Here is a 14,666-nt window from a genome sequence, read left to right as displayed (position 1 = left end):
GGGCTCAGGCAATCCACTCACCTCAGCCTCCCAAAGGCGCGGGATTACAGGCTGAGCCACCGAGCCCGGCTTGGAAAGTTATTTTTTATTCAATCGGCACAGAAGGTATCTTTAAGAAGGTGCTACTTAAGACCAATATTTGAAAGATAAGAAAGCAGCCGGGCTCGGTGGCTCAGCCTGTAATCCCACGCCTTTGGGAGGCTGAGGTGAGTGGATTGCCTGAGCCCATGGGTTCGTGACCCACCTGGGCAGCGAGACCTCAATAAAAATAAAAAATAAAAATAAAAAAAAATCAGCCGGGCGTGGTAGCGCATTCCTGTAATTCCAGCTACTCGGAAGGCTGAGGCGGAAGGATCGCTGGAGCCCAGCAGGCGAGGCTGCAGTAGCCAGGAGCGGCCACTGCACTCCAGTCTGGGGGACCGAGTGAGACTCAACTCAAAAAAAAAAAAAAAGCCACAGAATACAATAACCAAAGAAATGAAAGATCTCTCTACAATGAGAGCTACAAAACATTGCTGAAAGAAATCAATGATGATATAAACAAATGGAAAAACATCACATGTTCATGGACTGGAAGAATCACTAACAATAATATGTCCATATTGCCTAAAACAAGCTACAGATTCAAGGCAGACTATTAAACTATCAGCATCATTTTTCACAGACCTAGAAGGAAAAAAAAAAAAATTCATGAATATGGAAGAAAAAAGAGCCCAAATAGCCAAAGCAATCCTAAGCAAAAAGAACAAAACTGGAGGCATGACACTACCAGACTTCAAACTTTACTACAAGGTTACAGTAACCAAAACATCACTGTACTGGTACAAAAACAGACACACAAACCAATGGAACAGAATAGAGAATCCAGAAATAAAACTGCTGACCTACAACCAACTCTTTGACAAAGCCACCAAAAGCAAACAACGGAGGCCAAGAACGGTAGCTCACGCCTGCAATCCCAGCCTGGGCAATATGGTGAGACATCATCTCCACAATAAAACAAAAAATCAGCCAGGTGTGGTGGCATGAGCCCGTAGTCACAGCTACTTGGAAGGATCACCTGAGTCCAGCAGGTTGAGGCTGTGGTGGCCATGAGTGTGCCACTGCACTTCATCCTGGGCAACAGAGTAAGACTTGACTCAAAAAACAAAACAAACAATGGGGAAAGAACACTCAACAAATGGTGCTGGAAAAACTGGCTAACCATATGCAGAAGAATGAAGCTGGACCCTTACCTATCACCATGTGCAAAAATTAACTTAAGATGTATTTTAAAACTTTTTCTCCAAAAGGACACCAAATGGCGGATGACGCCAATGCAGCGGGAGGGCCCGGAGGCCCCAGGGGGCCCCGGAATGGGAAGCCGCGGGTGGCTTTCGCCAAGGTTTTGGCAGCGACCTCTGAGGCCAAGGTCGGGGGCGAGGTCACAGAGCTCTCGGAGGCAAGGCCGAGGACAAGGAGTGGATGCCCGTCACCAAGTTGGGCCACTTGGTCAAGGACATGAAGATCAAGTCACTGGAGGAGATCTATCTCTTCTCTCTGACTATCAAGGAGTCTGAAATTATCGACTTTTTCCTTGGCGCCTCTCTGAACAATGAAGTTTTGAAGATTATGCCTGTGCAAAAGCAGACCCGTGCTGGCCAGTGGACTAGGTTCAAGGCGTTTGTTGCTATCAGGGACTATAACGGCCACGTCAGTCTAAGTGTTAAGTGCTCCAAAGTAGCCACTGCCATTTGGGGGGACATCATCCTGGTCAAGCTGTCCATCGTCCCCGTGCGGAGAGGCTACTGGGGGAACAAGATTGGCAAGCCCCACACTGTCCCTTGCAAGGTGACTAGCCGCTGTGGCTCTGTCCTGGTGCGCCGTATCCCTGCCCCCAGGGGCACTGGCATCGTATTGGCCCCCGTGCCTAAGAAACTGCTCATGATGGCTGGCATTGATGACTGCTACACCTCAGCCAGGGGCTGCACTGCCACCCTGGGTAACTTCACCAAGGCCACCTTTGATGCCATCTCTAAGACTTATAGTTATTTGACCCCCGACCTCTGGCAAGAGACGGTATTCACCAAGTCTCCTTATCAGGAATTTACCAACCATCTCGTCAAGACCCACACCAGAGTCTCCATGCAGAGGACCCAGGCTCCAGCGGTGGCAACTACATAGGGTTTTCATATAAAAAAATAAATAAAGCGAACCAAGCCAAAAAAAAAAAAAGGCGGGCTCAATGGCTCAGCCTGTAATCCCGCGCCTTTGGGAGGCTGAGGTGAGTGGATTGCCTGAGCCCACAGGTTTAAGACCCGCCTGGGCAACTTGGCGAGACTTCATCTCTACAATAAATCAAAAAAAATTAGCCAGGCGTGGTAGTGCACACCTGTAGTTCCAGCTACATGGAAGGCTGAAGTGGAAGGATCGCCGGAGCCCAGCAGGTCAAGGCTGCGATGGCCGAGAGCGGCCACTGCACTCCAGTCTGGGCGACAGAGTGAGACTCCAACTCAAAAATAAAATAAAAATAAAAAATAAAAAAAACCTTAAGTGTAAGACCCCAAACTATAAAAAAGAAATCTTACAGGAAAACCTAAGAAACATTCTCCTGAACATCAGCTGAGGCAATTAATTCATGACCAAGTTCTCAAAGGCAAAGGCAGCAAAAACTAAAATTGACAAGAGGAATCTTATCAAGTTAAAAAGCTTCTGCACAGCAAAAGAAACCTTCAACAGAGGAAAGAGACAACCCACAGAATGGGAGTAAATATTTGCAAACTGTGCCTCTGACAAAGATCTAATATCAAGAATTCATAAGGAACGCAAATGAATCAACAATTTTTTAAAATAGCCCCATTAAAAAGTAGGCAAAGGACGTGAATAGACACTTCTCAAAGGAAAACATACAAGCAGCAAACAAACATGAAAAAATGCTCAATACCACTAATCATCAGAGAAATGCAAATCAAAACCACACCAGTCAGAATGGCTAGTATTAAAAAGTCAAAAAACAGACGTTGATAAGACTGTGGAGAAAACACTTATATACTACTGGTGGGAATGTAAGCTAGTTCAACCCCTGTGGAAAACAGTTTGGAGATTTCTCAAAGAACTAAAAATATATAGGATGCCAAAAAAATGTACACATATTTTAAGAAAGGAAAAATTGTATTAAAATTGTAATATTCAGCCGGGCTCAGTGGCTCAGCCTGTAATCCCGCGCCTTTGGGAGGTTGAGGTGAGTGGATTGCCTGAGTCCGCGGGTTCAAGACCCGCCTGGGCAGCGAGACCTCATCTCTACAATAAATCAAAAAATCAGCCGCGCGTGGTAGTGCATGCCTGTAATTCCAGCTACTTGGAAGGCTGAGGCGGAAGGATCACTGGAGCCCAGCAGGTCGAGGCTGCGGTGGCCGGAAGCGGCCACTGCACTCCAGTCTGGGCAACAGAGTGAGACTACAACTCAAAAAAAAAAAAAATTGTAATATTCAATATATACTGACAACAAAAGATGACTGTAAGTCACATTTGACTTCTGCAATTACAAGAGGTGCTCCAAGTGGTTACCATCAGCGTCCAGACACTTCTGATTAGGGTGAGCTAAAAGTAATACATAGATAATATCACTTAAAATGTGTACCATTGGACTCAGCAATACTACTCATGGGAAAATATCCAAAGGAGCATCAATCATTCTACCACTCATATATTTATTGCAGCACTATCCACAACAGCAAAAATACGGAACCAACCCAGGTGCCCATCAACAGTGGACTGGATAAACAAAATGTGGTACGTATACACCATAGAACACTATGCAAACATAAAAAATGAAATTATGTCATTTGTGGCAACATGAATATAGCTGGAGGTGATCGATCATTCTAAGTGAATTATCACAGAAAAAGAAAAATGAATACAGCATGTTCTCATTCATAAGTGGGAGCTTAAACACTGGGCACAAGGATGGGAACCACAGACACTGGGGACTACAGGAGTGGGGAAAAGAGAAGGGGGATAATGTTTAAAAAACCACTCATGCTCACCACCTGGAGGGTGGCTCATCAGAAGCCCAAATCTCACCATCACGCAGTGTACCTATATAACAAACCTCCACATGTACCCCTTGAATCTAAAATAAAATTAGCCAAGAGCAGTGGCTCACGCATGTAATCCCAACACTAGGAGGTGGATACGAGAGGACTGTCTGAGCCCAGAGGTTTGAGACCAGCCTGGACAAGCAACACGGCGAGACCTCATCTCTACAATAAATTTAAAAATTAAGGCTGGGCACGGTGGCTCAAACCTCTAATCCCAACACTTGGGGAGGCTGAGGCGAGAAGACTGCCTGAGTCCAGGGGTTCAAGACCAGCCTGGGAAACTTGGTGAGACCTCCTATCTACAATAAATCAAAAAATTAGCTAGGCATGGTGGTGTGTGCCTGTAGTTCTAGCTATTTGGAAGGCTGAGGCAGAAAGATCACCTGAGCCCAGGAGGTCGAGGCAGTGGCAACTGTGAGTATGTCACTGCACTCCAGCCTGGGCAACAGAGTGAGACTCAAAAACAAAAACAAAAACAAAAACAAAACACAAGTTCTGTAAGTCATCATAAAAATACAGAACAACGTTGACATGTTCTAGCTACAACAAGGTCAGCCTGACAAGACTGTAGTGATCAAGAAGGAAACAAGGACCAAATCCTGTGGCCATTGGTAAGCCTCAGAGAAGTTTGGATTTAGTTCTAAGTGCAATGGAACAATATTTCAGGGTTTTGAGCAGATGAGTCAAATAATGATTTACATGTTTTATGGCTGCTACAACTGCAACATAGAGAATGCTTTGCAGAGTTAAAAAACAGGGAATGAGCTGGGTTCGGTGGCTCAGCCTGTAATCCCGCGCCTTGGGAGGCTGAGGTGAGTGGATTGCCTGAGTCTGCAGGTTCAAGACCCACCTGGGCAACCTGGCGAGACCTCATCTCTACAATAAATAAAAAAATCAGCCAGGCTTGGTAGTGCATGCCTGTAATTCCGGCTACTCGGAAGGCTGAGGCGGCAGGATCGCCGGAGTCCAGCAGGTCGAGGCTGCAGTGGCCGGGAGCGGCCACTGTACTCCAGTCTGGGCGACAGAGAGAGACTCCGACTCAACAAAAGAAAAAGAATAACAGGGAATGATTTAGGAGCCAGAGAGTTCAGGTTAATGGTGGTAAAAATGGTCAGAAGTGAAGAGAAATACAGGTTATATTTTGGAGAAGACAGTCTGCTGATTATACAGCCGTGGGAAAACCGTTCTTTCAAAAAATTCTGTGACTATGGAAAAGATATGGAACAGTAGCTGGGAGAATCTGATGTCAAACCGATTTTTTTTTAATTGGACAATATTACAGTATGTTTGTATGATGGGAATGATCCAGTAAAGAGAGAAAAAAATTAATGACACAAATGGAGGGATACTTGCTGAAACTAAGTCCTTGAGTGAGCCAAGAGAAGACTAGATCCTCTGCACAAGTAAAGTATAAGTAACAGAGTTTTGACCGGAAAGGGACACATCAACCACAATGGGAAGTTAAGTCAGAGAGTTATGGGTACAGATGTAGGTAAGTTGCTATGATTCAGTGATGGGAATGTGACAGGATTCCTGTCCACTTCTGGTTTTGATTTTGTTTATTTGAGAGACATTGCTTAGGCTGGAGTAGTGGCACAATCATAGCTCACTGTACCCTCAAATTCCTGAGCTCAAGCAATCCTCCCAGCTCAGTCTCCAGAGTAGCAGGGAAAACAGTTGTGTGCCACCCCACCTGGCTAATTTTTTTTTTTTTTTGCAGTGATGAGGTCTTGCCATGTTGCCCAGGCTGGTCTCAAGCTTCTGGCCTCAAGCAATGCTCTGGCCTCAGCCTCCCAAAGCGCTCAGATTAAAGGCATACACTGCTATACCCAATCAACTTACATATTTTCAGTAAAAAAAAGAAAAGATCACCTGAGAATAAAGTAAAAATACAAGAGAGCAAGAAGTTATGAAGCATATTTTGGAAACACACATATTAGAGAAGTAGTATTACAGGACTACTGGTCGGAGTTGGGTGCCCACTGTGTTCCTATCCTCACCAATAATTCTCCACCAGCACTACGTTCATATTTACTTGTCTGTATCTCCTATTAGATTACAAATTCTGAGTAGAAACTATGCCTGTGTGCCTCACAGACAAATACCAGCACCTTGGCAGTGAACCTAGCCCGTAACTGTTCAGTATTCCTTAAACCATTATATGCATGCTCACAATTTAGTATATACAGCATTAAGCACTGAGGATTCCAGGATGAAAAGACAGCCCCGACCCTTAATGACTCACCTTCCAGATAGAAGACGTGCACACATAGCACAGTGCCATATCACACACAAACAAGATAAAGTAGGAATACAGGAGAAATTATTTAGATCTGCTAGGAAAGTCAGAGAAGGGTTTCAAAGGGTAGTAGCACTTGAGCTGAGATGTCTAACTAAAGAAATTTTGGCTGGATGTGGTGGCTCAAGCCTCTAATCCAAGCACTTTCAGAAGCCAAGGTGAGCAGACTGCCTGAGCCCATGGGTTCGAGAACAGCCTGGGCAACTTGGCGAGACCTCATCAAAAAATTAGCCAGGCGTGGTAGTGCGCATCTGTAGTTCCAGCTACTTGGAAGGATTACCTGAGCCCAGCCGGCCAAGGCTGCAGTAGCCATGACCATGCCACTACACTACAGCAGGATGACAGTGAGACTCTGACTCAAAAAATAAAAATAAAAAGTGGCCGAGCTCAGTGGCTCAGCCTGTAATCCCAGCACTTTAGGAAGCCGAGGCAAGTGGATTGCCTGAGTCCGTGGGTTTGAGACCCGCCCGGGCAACTTGGCAAGACCTCATCTCTACAATAAATCAAAAACTAAGCCAGGCTCGGTGGCAAAGCCTGTAATCCCGCGCCTTTGGGAGACTGAGGTGAGTGGATTGCCTGAGCCCGCGGGTTCGACTCGCCTGGGCAACTTGGTGAGACCTCATCTCTACAATAAATCAAAAAATTAGCTGGGCGTAGTAGCCTGTAGTTCTAGCTATTTGGAAAGCTGAGGCGGAAGGATTGCCGGAGCCCAGCAGGTCGAGGTTACAGTGGCCGGGAGTGGCCACTGCACTCCAGTCTGGGCGACAGAGTGAGACTCCAACTCAAAAAAAAAAAAAAAAATTTTTAAACTAGCCAGGCGTGGTAGCACATGCCTATAGTTCCAGTTACTTGGAAAGCTGAGGCGGAAGGATTGCCTGAGCCCAGCAGATCAAGGGTGCGGTGGCCATGAGCATGCCACTGCACTCCAGCCTAGGTGACAGAGTGACACTCCAACTCAAAAAAAAAGAAAGAAGCCGGGGTTGGTGGCTCAGCCTGTAAGCCCGCACTTTTGGGAGGCTGAGGTGACTGAATTGTCTGAGCCCACGGGTTCAAGACCCGCCTGGGCAACTTGGCGAGACCTCATCTCTACAAGCCGGGCATGGTAGCACGCGCCTGTAGTTCCAGCTACTTGGAAGACTGAGGCAGAAGGATCGCCGGAGCCCAACAGGTCGAGACTGCAGTGGCCGGGAGCGGCCACTGGACTCCAGTCTGAGCGACAGAGTGAGACTCCAACTCAAAAAAAAAGAAAGAAAGAAAGAAAACACTGGATTAAGGTCTCTCTGCTTTTCAAGTTTAAGCCGGTTTGGATTTGTAAACTAGGAAGAAAAATCTATTTTTTTTAAGCTGAAATTATTTCACATAGAGAACAGACCAAATTTGTGAAACAACTTAAAAACTGACTGCAACATAAAACACTTACTTTAAGGACAGTCAACATTTTCCACTTATTCCTCCTAAGAAGCACTTCACAAGACCAGCCTGGGTAACCTGGCGAGACCTCGTCTCTACAACAAATCAAAAATTAGTCGGGCACGGTAGCATACACCTGTAGTTCCGGTTACTTGGAAGACTGGGGTGGAAGGATCGCTAGAGTCCAGCAGGTCGCTGGGGTGGCCGTGAGTGTGCCACTGCACACTGGGCAATGGAGTGAGACTCCAACTCAAAAAAAAAAAGCACTTTAAATGAGCACAGATTTCAGTTGGGTAAAAAAGGGTTGCCAACACTGAAATATTACCCTAAAAATGGGACAGATGTATTCCTCTAGAGATATCTAACCACAAGATAAACAGTCAGCTGCTAAGGAGGTTTGAAATCTGTCTGAAAGAACTAAAATATTCTACCTCTGAGGTTCTTTTAAAGTCTATATACTATACATATTCTGTTGATCCAAAAAAAAGATCTCTCAATGGCAATTTTCTACCTCCAGCTTCATCTTGAAACTAAGGGTGTATCTCCCAGTTATGAGGGAATAGAAGAAAAGACTATTTTCATGCCATCAGGTCCAAATAACAGGTTTTTTTTTAAGTGTGGCAGCATTCTAAATTGGTTTAAAATGTACTGATCAATTTCCAAAGCACATATGCTAAATTAACACATGCAGAGGGAATGGAAGAGAATAGACTGCCAAAAAGAAATTAGAGAAGATTAAAGAAATTTCCCCTCCAATTCATTCTGATGCTGATTTTAAGTCTCGTTCCTTTAAAAAAAAATTAAAATTAAAAAATTCTCAAGCGGGCTTGGTGGCTCAGCCTGTAATACCGCACCTTTGGGAGGCTGAGGTGAGTGGATTGCCTGAGTCCGCGGATTCGAGACCCACCTGGGCAGCGAGACCTCATCTCTACAATAAATCAAAAAAATCAGTCGGGCGTGGTAGTGCATGACTGTAATTCCGGCTACTTGGAAGGCTGAGGCGGAAGGATCGCCGGAGCCCAGCAGGTTAGGCTGCGGTGGCCGGGAGCGGCCACTGCACTCCAGTCTGGGCAACAGAGTGAGACTCCAACTCAAAAAAAAAAAAATCCTCAGATGTTTTCCTATTACCTACAAGATAAAGTCCAAATTATTTGGCCTGGCATTCAAAGCTCTAGCATCCAGCACTACCTAATCTTTCAATGTTATCTCCTACAATTCACTCCCTCCAGACAAACTGGCCTCCTCCATTCTCTTCCAACAGGAAATATCCCACAAGAAAGTTAGAAAGCCCAGCACCAATAATAGGTACAAAGCTTCCTTTCCTAACAATCAAAACAAAGAATAAGTGGGCCAGGCATGGTGGCTCAGTTTATAATCCCAGCACTTTGGGAGGCCGAGGTGAGAGGATGGTCTGAGCCTGAGGGTTCGAGACCAGCCTGGGCAACTTGATGAGACCTGTCTCTACAATAAGTCAAAAAATAAGCTGGGTGTGGTAGCGCACGCCTGTAGTTCCAGCTACTTGGAAGGCTGAGGTGGAAAGATCACCTAAGTCCAGCAAGTCAGCAAGTCCAGCACTCGGTGGCCGTGAAGGTGCCACTGCACTCTAGCCTGGGCAACAGAGTGAGACTCCAACTCAAAAACAAAAAAACAAACCAAAGAATAAGCAATAAGAATAAGAAATTTCAAATTTCCCATTAAAACCAATCTCCGGTAGATGATCTAGGCTAATAAATGGCAGAGGAGGTGGGATTTAGTAAGGTCAATGCTATCAAAAGAAATACATATCACACCCTTCTGCGGCTACTATGAACTGTGATGAATCCTTTCTTCTACTGAAGCTGCTTTCATTTTTTTCTAGCCCTATTACCTGTTATCTAATACATCTGGAAATCCCAGGCCCCCATTTGGACTCCACTTTTTTTTTTTTTTGAATCAGAGTCTCACTCCGTTGTCCAGGCTGGAATGCAGTGGCATGCTCACGGCCACCCCACTGTCGACCTGCTGGGCTCTGGTAATCCTTCCACCTCAGCCTTCCAAGTACCCTGAAATACAGGCGTGTGCTACCACACCAAGCTAGTTTTTGATTTATTGTAGAGACAAGGTCTCGCCAAGTTGCCCAGGCAGGTCTCAAACCTGCAGGCTCAGGCAATCCACTCGTCTCGGCCTCCCAAAGTGCTGAGATTACAGGCTGAGCCACCAAGCCCAACCTGAAAAGTCATTCTTAACCCGAGTGGCTATGAAGACAGGGTGACCCCAGCATGGAGAAGCCGTCTTTTTTTTAAATCAGCTCTCAGGCCCTGCCCGTTCCTACTCTTCCAGACCTGGAGATAAAAATATCAAACAAATTAATTAGACATTCTCATCAAGGTTCCCTCTTCTAGCTGGCAATTTTTTTTTTTGAGTTGAAGGCTCACTCTGTCACCCAGACTGGAGTGCAGTGGCCGCTCCCGGCCACCGCAGCCTCGGCCTGCTGGGCTCCGGCGATCCTTCCGCCTCAGCCTTCCGAGTAGCCAGAATTACAGGCGCGCGCTACCATGCCCGGCTGATTTTTTTGATTTATTGTAGAGATGAGGTCTCGCCTGCTCAGGCGGGTCTCGAACCCATGGGTTCAGGCAATCCACTCACCTCAGCCTCCCAAAGGCGCGGGATTACAGGTTGAACCACCAAGCCCGGCTTAGGTGGCAAGTCTTAATCATGAATAGTACAGGGACAGAAAAGAGGGGAGTGGAAAATATATACAGCAAAGAGAGTAGTGTACCTGGTCTCTTTGATGAATGGTAACATCCTGAAGCCCAGGATGCTGCCACAGAGAACCAGGTCTTGGTCATCTAGGACAAAACTCAAAGATGATAATTAAATAGTCAATTAACAGTCTAAATGTACAACACCAGATAAGGCTAACACAGAGATTTTTTTTTTTTTTTTGAGACAGGGTCTCACTCTGTTACCCAGGCTGGAGTACTGTGACATGATTTCAGCTAACCACAGCCTTGACGTCCCAGGCTCAGGTGATCCTACCACCTCAGTCTCCCAAGTAGCTGGGACTACAAGTACATGCCATTACTCTCAGCTAATTTTTGAGTTTTTTTGTAGTGACAAGTTCTCACTATATTGCCCAAGTTTAACTCCTAGGCTCAAGCAATTCTCCTAACTCATCCTCCCAAAGTGCTGGGATTACAGGCATGACACCATGCCTGGTCAGACCTATTTTAAATTCTGAGAAGTAGAAGTATCTCATATGTCTGAACTAGGAATGTGAATATGTAAAAATCATTCTACTGATCTGTAACTTTTAAGCAGAGCACTACTGTAAATGAAGTCTCCAGAAAATTCTAATACTGTGTTTTGTCTGTACCCCAACTAGACTGTGAACTCTTTGACGACAAAGAACATATGCCTTCCGTAGCCCCAAAACTTCTACCTTAATACCTGGTATTTAACTCAAAATACAATTGATGGTCTGCCTGATAATAATCAGGCTGAAAAGAAAACATGAATTCTGGTATGTTTTCAAAGTCAAGTAGCAGGTGAAACCAAAGACAGAAATGGCCCATGTGGTGGCCACCTATAAATTGGATTGGCTAACACTCCCTGGACCAAAACTGTTTCAGTAGTCATTGAATCCCTGTTAAGCAAGTCAAAAATTTATGGAGACAGTTCTCATTAAATATGGCAGTCTGCAAGATTATCAAATTCTGAAATCAGAAGGGAAAATAAAGTCAAAACAGAATTACATGCATAAAAACTGAGCTCAAGATAGTGAAATAACACTGCACAGTGAAATTTTTTTCATCCACGAGAAACAAGAGCAGCAAAAAGCCAGAATCAAGTAAAGGAGGATTCAACAAGCCAGGCATCCTTCAAGAGTGCCAAAAAAAAATGTATACACATTTTAAACAATGTTAAGAGATGTTCACTGTAATCAGAAGTGTCTGGATGCTGACAGTAACTACTTTGAGAATCCCTTGTAAACTGCAGAAGTCAAACTTGTATTCATTGTATTGTGGCTTGTACTCATCTTTTGTTGTCAGTATATATTGAGTACTACAATTTTAATATTTTTTCCTCCCTTAAGGATCCATTCTTAAAATGCATACATTTTTCTGGCACCCTCTGTATATATACTTTCTTTACTTTCACTAAAGTTCCTCACCAGAGGCTAGTAGCGATTAGGCTAAGGTAAGAGAGATGAGTCAAGGTTGAGTTTTTCATTTAAAAAGTCTATCAAGGCTGGGCACAGTGGCTCACACCTATAATCCCAGCACTCTGGGAGGCCGAGGTGAGAGGATTGCCTGAGCCCATGAGTTCGAGATCAGCCTGGGAAACTTGGCTAGACCTCATCTCTACAATAAATCAAAAATTTAGCCGGGCATGATGGCACGTGCCCATAGTTCCAGCTACTTGGAAGACTGAGGAGGAAGGATTGCCTGAACCCAGCAGTTGAGGCTGCGGTGGCCAAGAGCATGCCACTGCCCTCCAGGCTGGGTGACAGAGTGAGATTTCAACTCAAAAAAAAAAAAAAAGTCCGATCAACTTTACAGTTGTGTTAAAGCCAAGTGAAAGTTGGAATGGGGTTTTCCGTGGATCAATATGAGGTAAAGTGGATCACCAGGTAGAGCAGCAGCATGAGTTTTTTAGGCATTTAATTTCAGCTCCTAGGGAACCATTTGGTATTTGGCAACGGACCGTCCCTTTATTTTTGTGTTTCTTTTTTTGTTTGCTTGATTTTTTGTAAAGATGGGGTCTGGCTATGTTACCCACACTGGTCTCTAACTTCTGGCCTCAGACGATCCGATCCTCCAGCCTCAGCCTCCCAGAGTGCTGGAATTACAGAAGTGAGCCACTGCGCCCGGCCAACCTAACCTTTCTGAGCCTCAATTTTCCTATTCACAAAAAGAGAGCATGGCAATGCTGGCTCTTCTCGTAACTTCACGGGGCATTGGTCTGATATAAAATAGAGCACTATGAGAAAAGCAACACACCACAGTAACACATTATTGCGACTACTTATAAAATCATTACCCGCTAGGATGAAACTCCCCACACATGAGATGAAGCCCGAGAGGAAAGAGTTGAAGGGGAAGGTCCCCACGAGGAGACAGTAACCGAACTGCAGCGCCCCGGTCAGCAGTATATACAGGAGGTACGCGTCCAGCAACTTCAGACGCTGCGGAGTGGAGCTCAAGTACTCTTCTAAGAACCGCGAGATAACCGACACTACCGACGCCGACATGACTACACACTCGGGGTACTCGGGCCGGCGTTCCCCAAACTCCTAGAAGACTCGACGATCACACCGGATGTAGTGTTTGCGCATGCGCACCACCGTGGCCCAGCTCCGCCCACCGCGCTGTGCCAATTTGCGCAGGCGCCGAGGCAGGCCAAGGCACGTGACAACCAATGCGCAGACGCAGACTGCAGGAACTACAGCCCTAAAAAGTTAGTGCGTCTGCGCAGTGGCTACGTCAGTGAGCAGGAGACGTGTACTCATTTTGTTCTGGTTCCGCCATCTGATTGGTGACGCCCACAGTTGCTGTGGCAACTAGATACCGAGAGGTTTTACCGCCGCCGCGTGCCTAATCAGAGAACTCCCGCTCGTTTTTTGTGCTGCGAGATTGTTTACATCTGTCTTGAGGCCATGCCTGGCGTTCCCGAGGTACTATTCTGGCGCTAAGTCTGTTAAGGGAGCTGTCTGTGGATGTCTGTCACAGATTATTAGAAAAGTCTAGTTCCAAAAAAAAAGAGAGAAAAGTCTAGTTCCTCCTGAGTGGGAAACACCGCGGCCAGTCATTGCGCAGGCACCAGTTTAGAGTTGGTTCGTGGGGAGTGGGTGTGTTGCGGGGCGAGAAAAAGGGAGCTTGACCTCTGCAGCGCCCTGAACTGGAACTCGGGATCCTACGGTGCAAACATTGGGGCACCTTCTCGGTTTCTGACGTTGTTCTAAGCTGTGGAGACCTTCAGATGAATCAGATACACTTGCTCTATTTATAGAGCCAGTGAGGAGAGGGATAACTGTCGAGTATAGTGCAAGAAGAGTATATATAATCAAGTTTAGCAGCTCTCTGAGCCTTGAGCCTGGAGTAATATCCTAGGGATGCCAGCGCTGAAAGGCCCTCAAGAGCATACCTGGTTCAACCCAACTCTCCAATTCATTTTGCAGTAGAAACTGAAATCATGGTTTGAGTTTTTGTATTTTAACAAGTAAGATTATTTTTAGGGTTTTAACTTAAAAAAAAAAAGTTCTCTGTAATCCCAACGCTTTGGGAGGCAGAGGTGAGCGGATTGCCTGAGCCTGCATGTTCGAGACTCGCCTGGGCAACTTGCAAGACCTCATCTCTACAATAAATCAAAAAATTAGCTGGGCGTGGTAGCGCACGCCTCTAGTTCCAGCTACTCGGAAGGCTGAGGCGGAAGGATTGCCGGAGCCCAGCAGGCGAGGCTGCGGTGTCCGGGAGCGGCCATTGCACTCCAGTCTGGGTGACAGAGTGAGACTCCAACTCAAAAAAAATAAATAAATAAGCCCTGCCTCCTCCTGGCTTTCGTTGACCCTTTAAATTTCACATGAATCTTGCCTTCAAAACCTAGTTTATCTTACCTTTCAGCTGCAAGTCTTTCGGCACATAACCAGGGGCTTTATTTTTGACTTCTTAATAACTTAAAACTGCCTTAGGCACATGAGCAAAATTCCTAACACAGCAAATGAACATGCTCTTCATTTTCACTTTTTATTTGCGTTTAGACTGGAAACTATCAGTATTAACTACTGATATTGATTATCAGTAGTGAGCAAAGCCTTGCTTCGATTCTAGAAAGAACCCACATCTTCAGAAAGTAATCTTTTTGAAGAGGTAGATTCATATTCATACCCACGGAGATTT

The 14,666-nt window shown here is 45.4% G+C and overlaps 1 protein-coding gene and 1 pseudogene across 2 annotated transcripts in view; one reads left to right on the top strand and one right to left on the bottom strand.

Annotated features, from left to right (window-relative positions):
• DAD1 (defender against cell death 1) overlaps window positions 1-13,135 on the bottom strand; it is a 17,971-nt gene extending 4,836 nt beyond the window's left edge. Inside the window, exon 1 of the mRNA XM_008065283.2 lies at window positions 12,811-13,135. Within this exon, the coding sequence (XP_008063474.1) occupies window positions 12,811-13,021 (211 nt within the window). The 5' untranslated portion in view covers window positions 13,022-13,135. The remainder of the gene's footprint in view (window positions 1-12,810) is intronic.
• LOC103267694 lies at window positions 1,301-2,163 on the top strand (annotated as a pseudogene). The gene has a single exon (XR_002482382.1). The product of XR_002482382.1 is annotated as a 40S ribosomal protein S2 pseudogene (transcript).
• Window positions 13,136-14,666: the final 1,531 nt, after the last annotated feature.

Source organism: Carlito syrichta, unplaced genomic scaffold (assembly GCF_000164805.1).
Source record: "Carlito syrichta isolate Samal-C Ts95f unplaced genomic scaffold, Tarsius_syrichta-2.0.1 Scaffold308201, whole genome shotgun sequence".
NCBI classification, from domain to species: domain Eukaryota; kingdom Metazoa; phylum Chordata; class Mammalia; order Primates; family Tarsiidae; genus Carlito; species Carlito syrichta.
The sequence above is the reverse complement of the archived record's forward strand: the minus strand, read 5'-3'. Positions and strand labels throughout refer to the sequence as shown.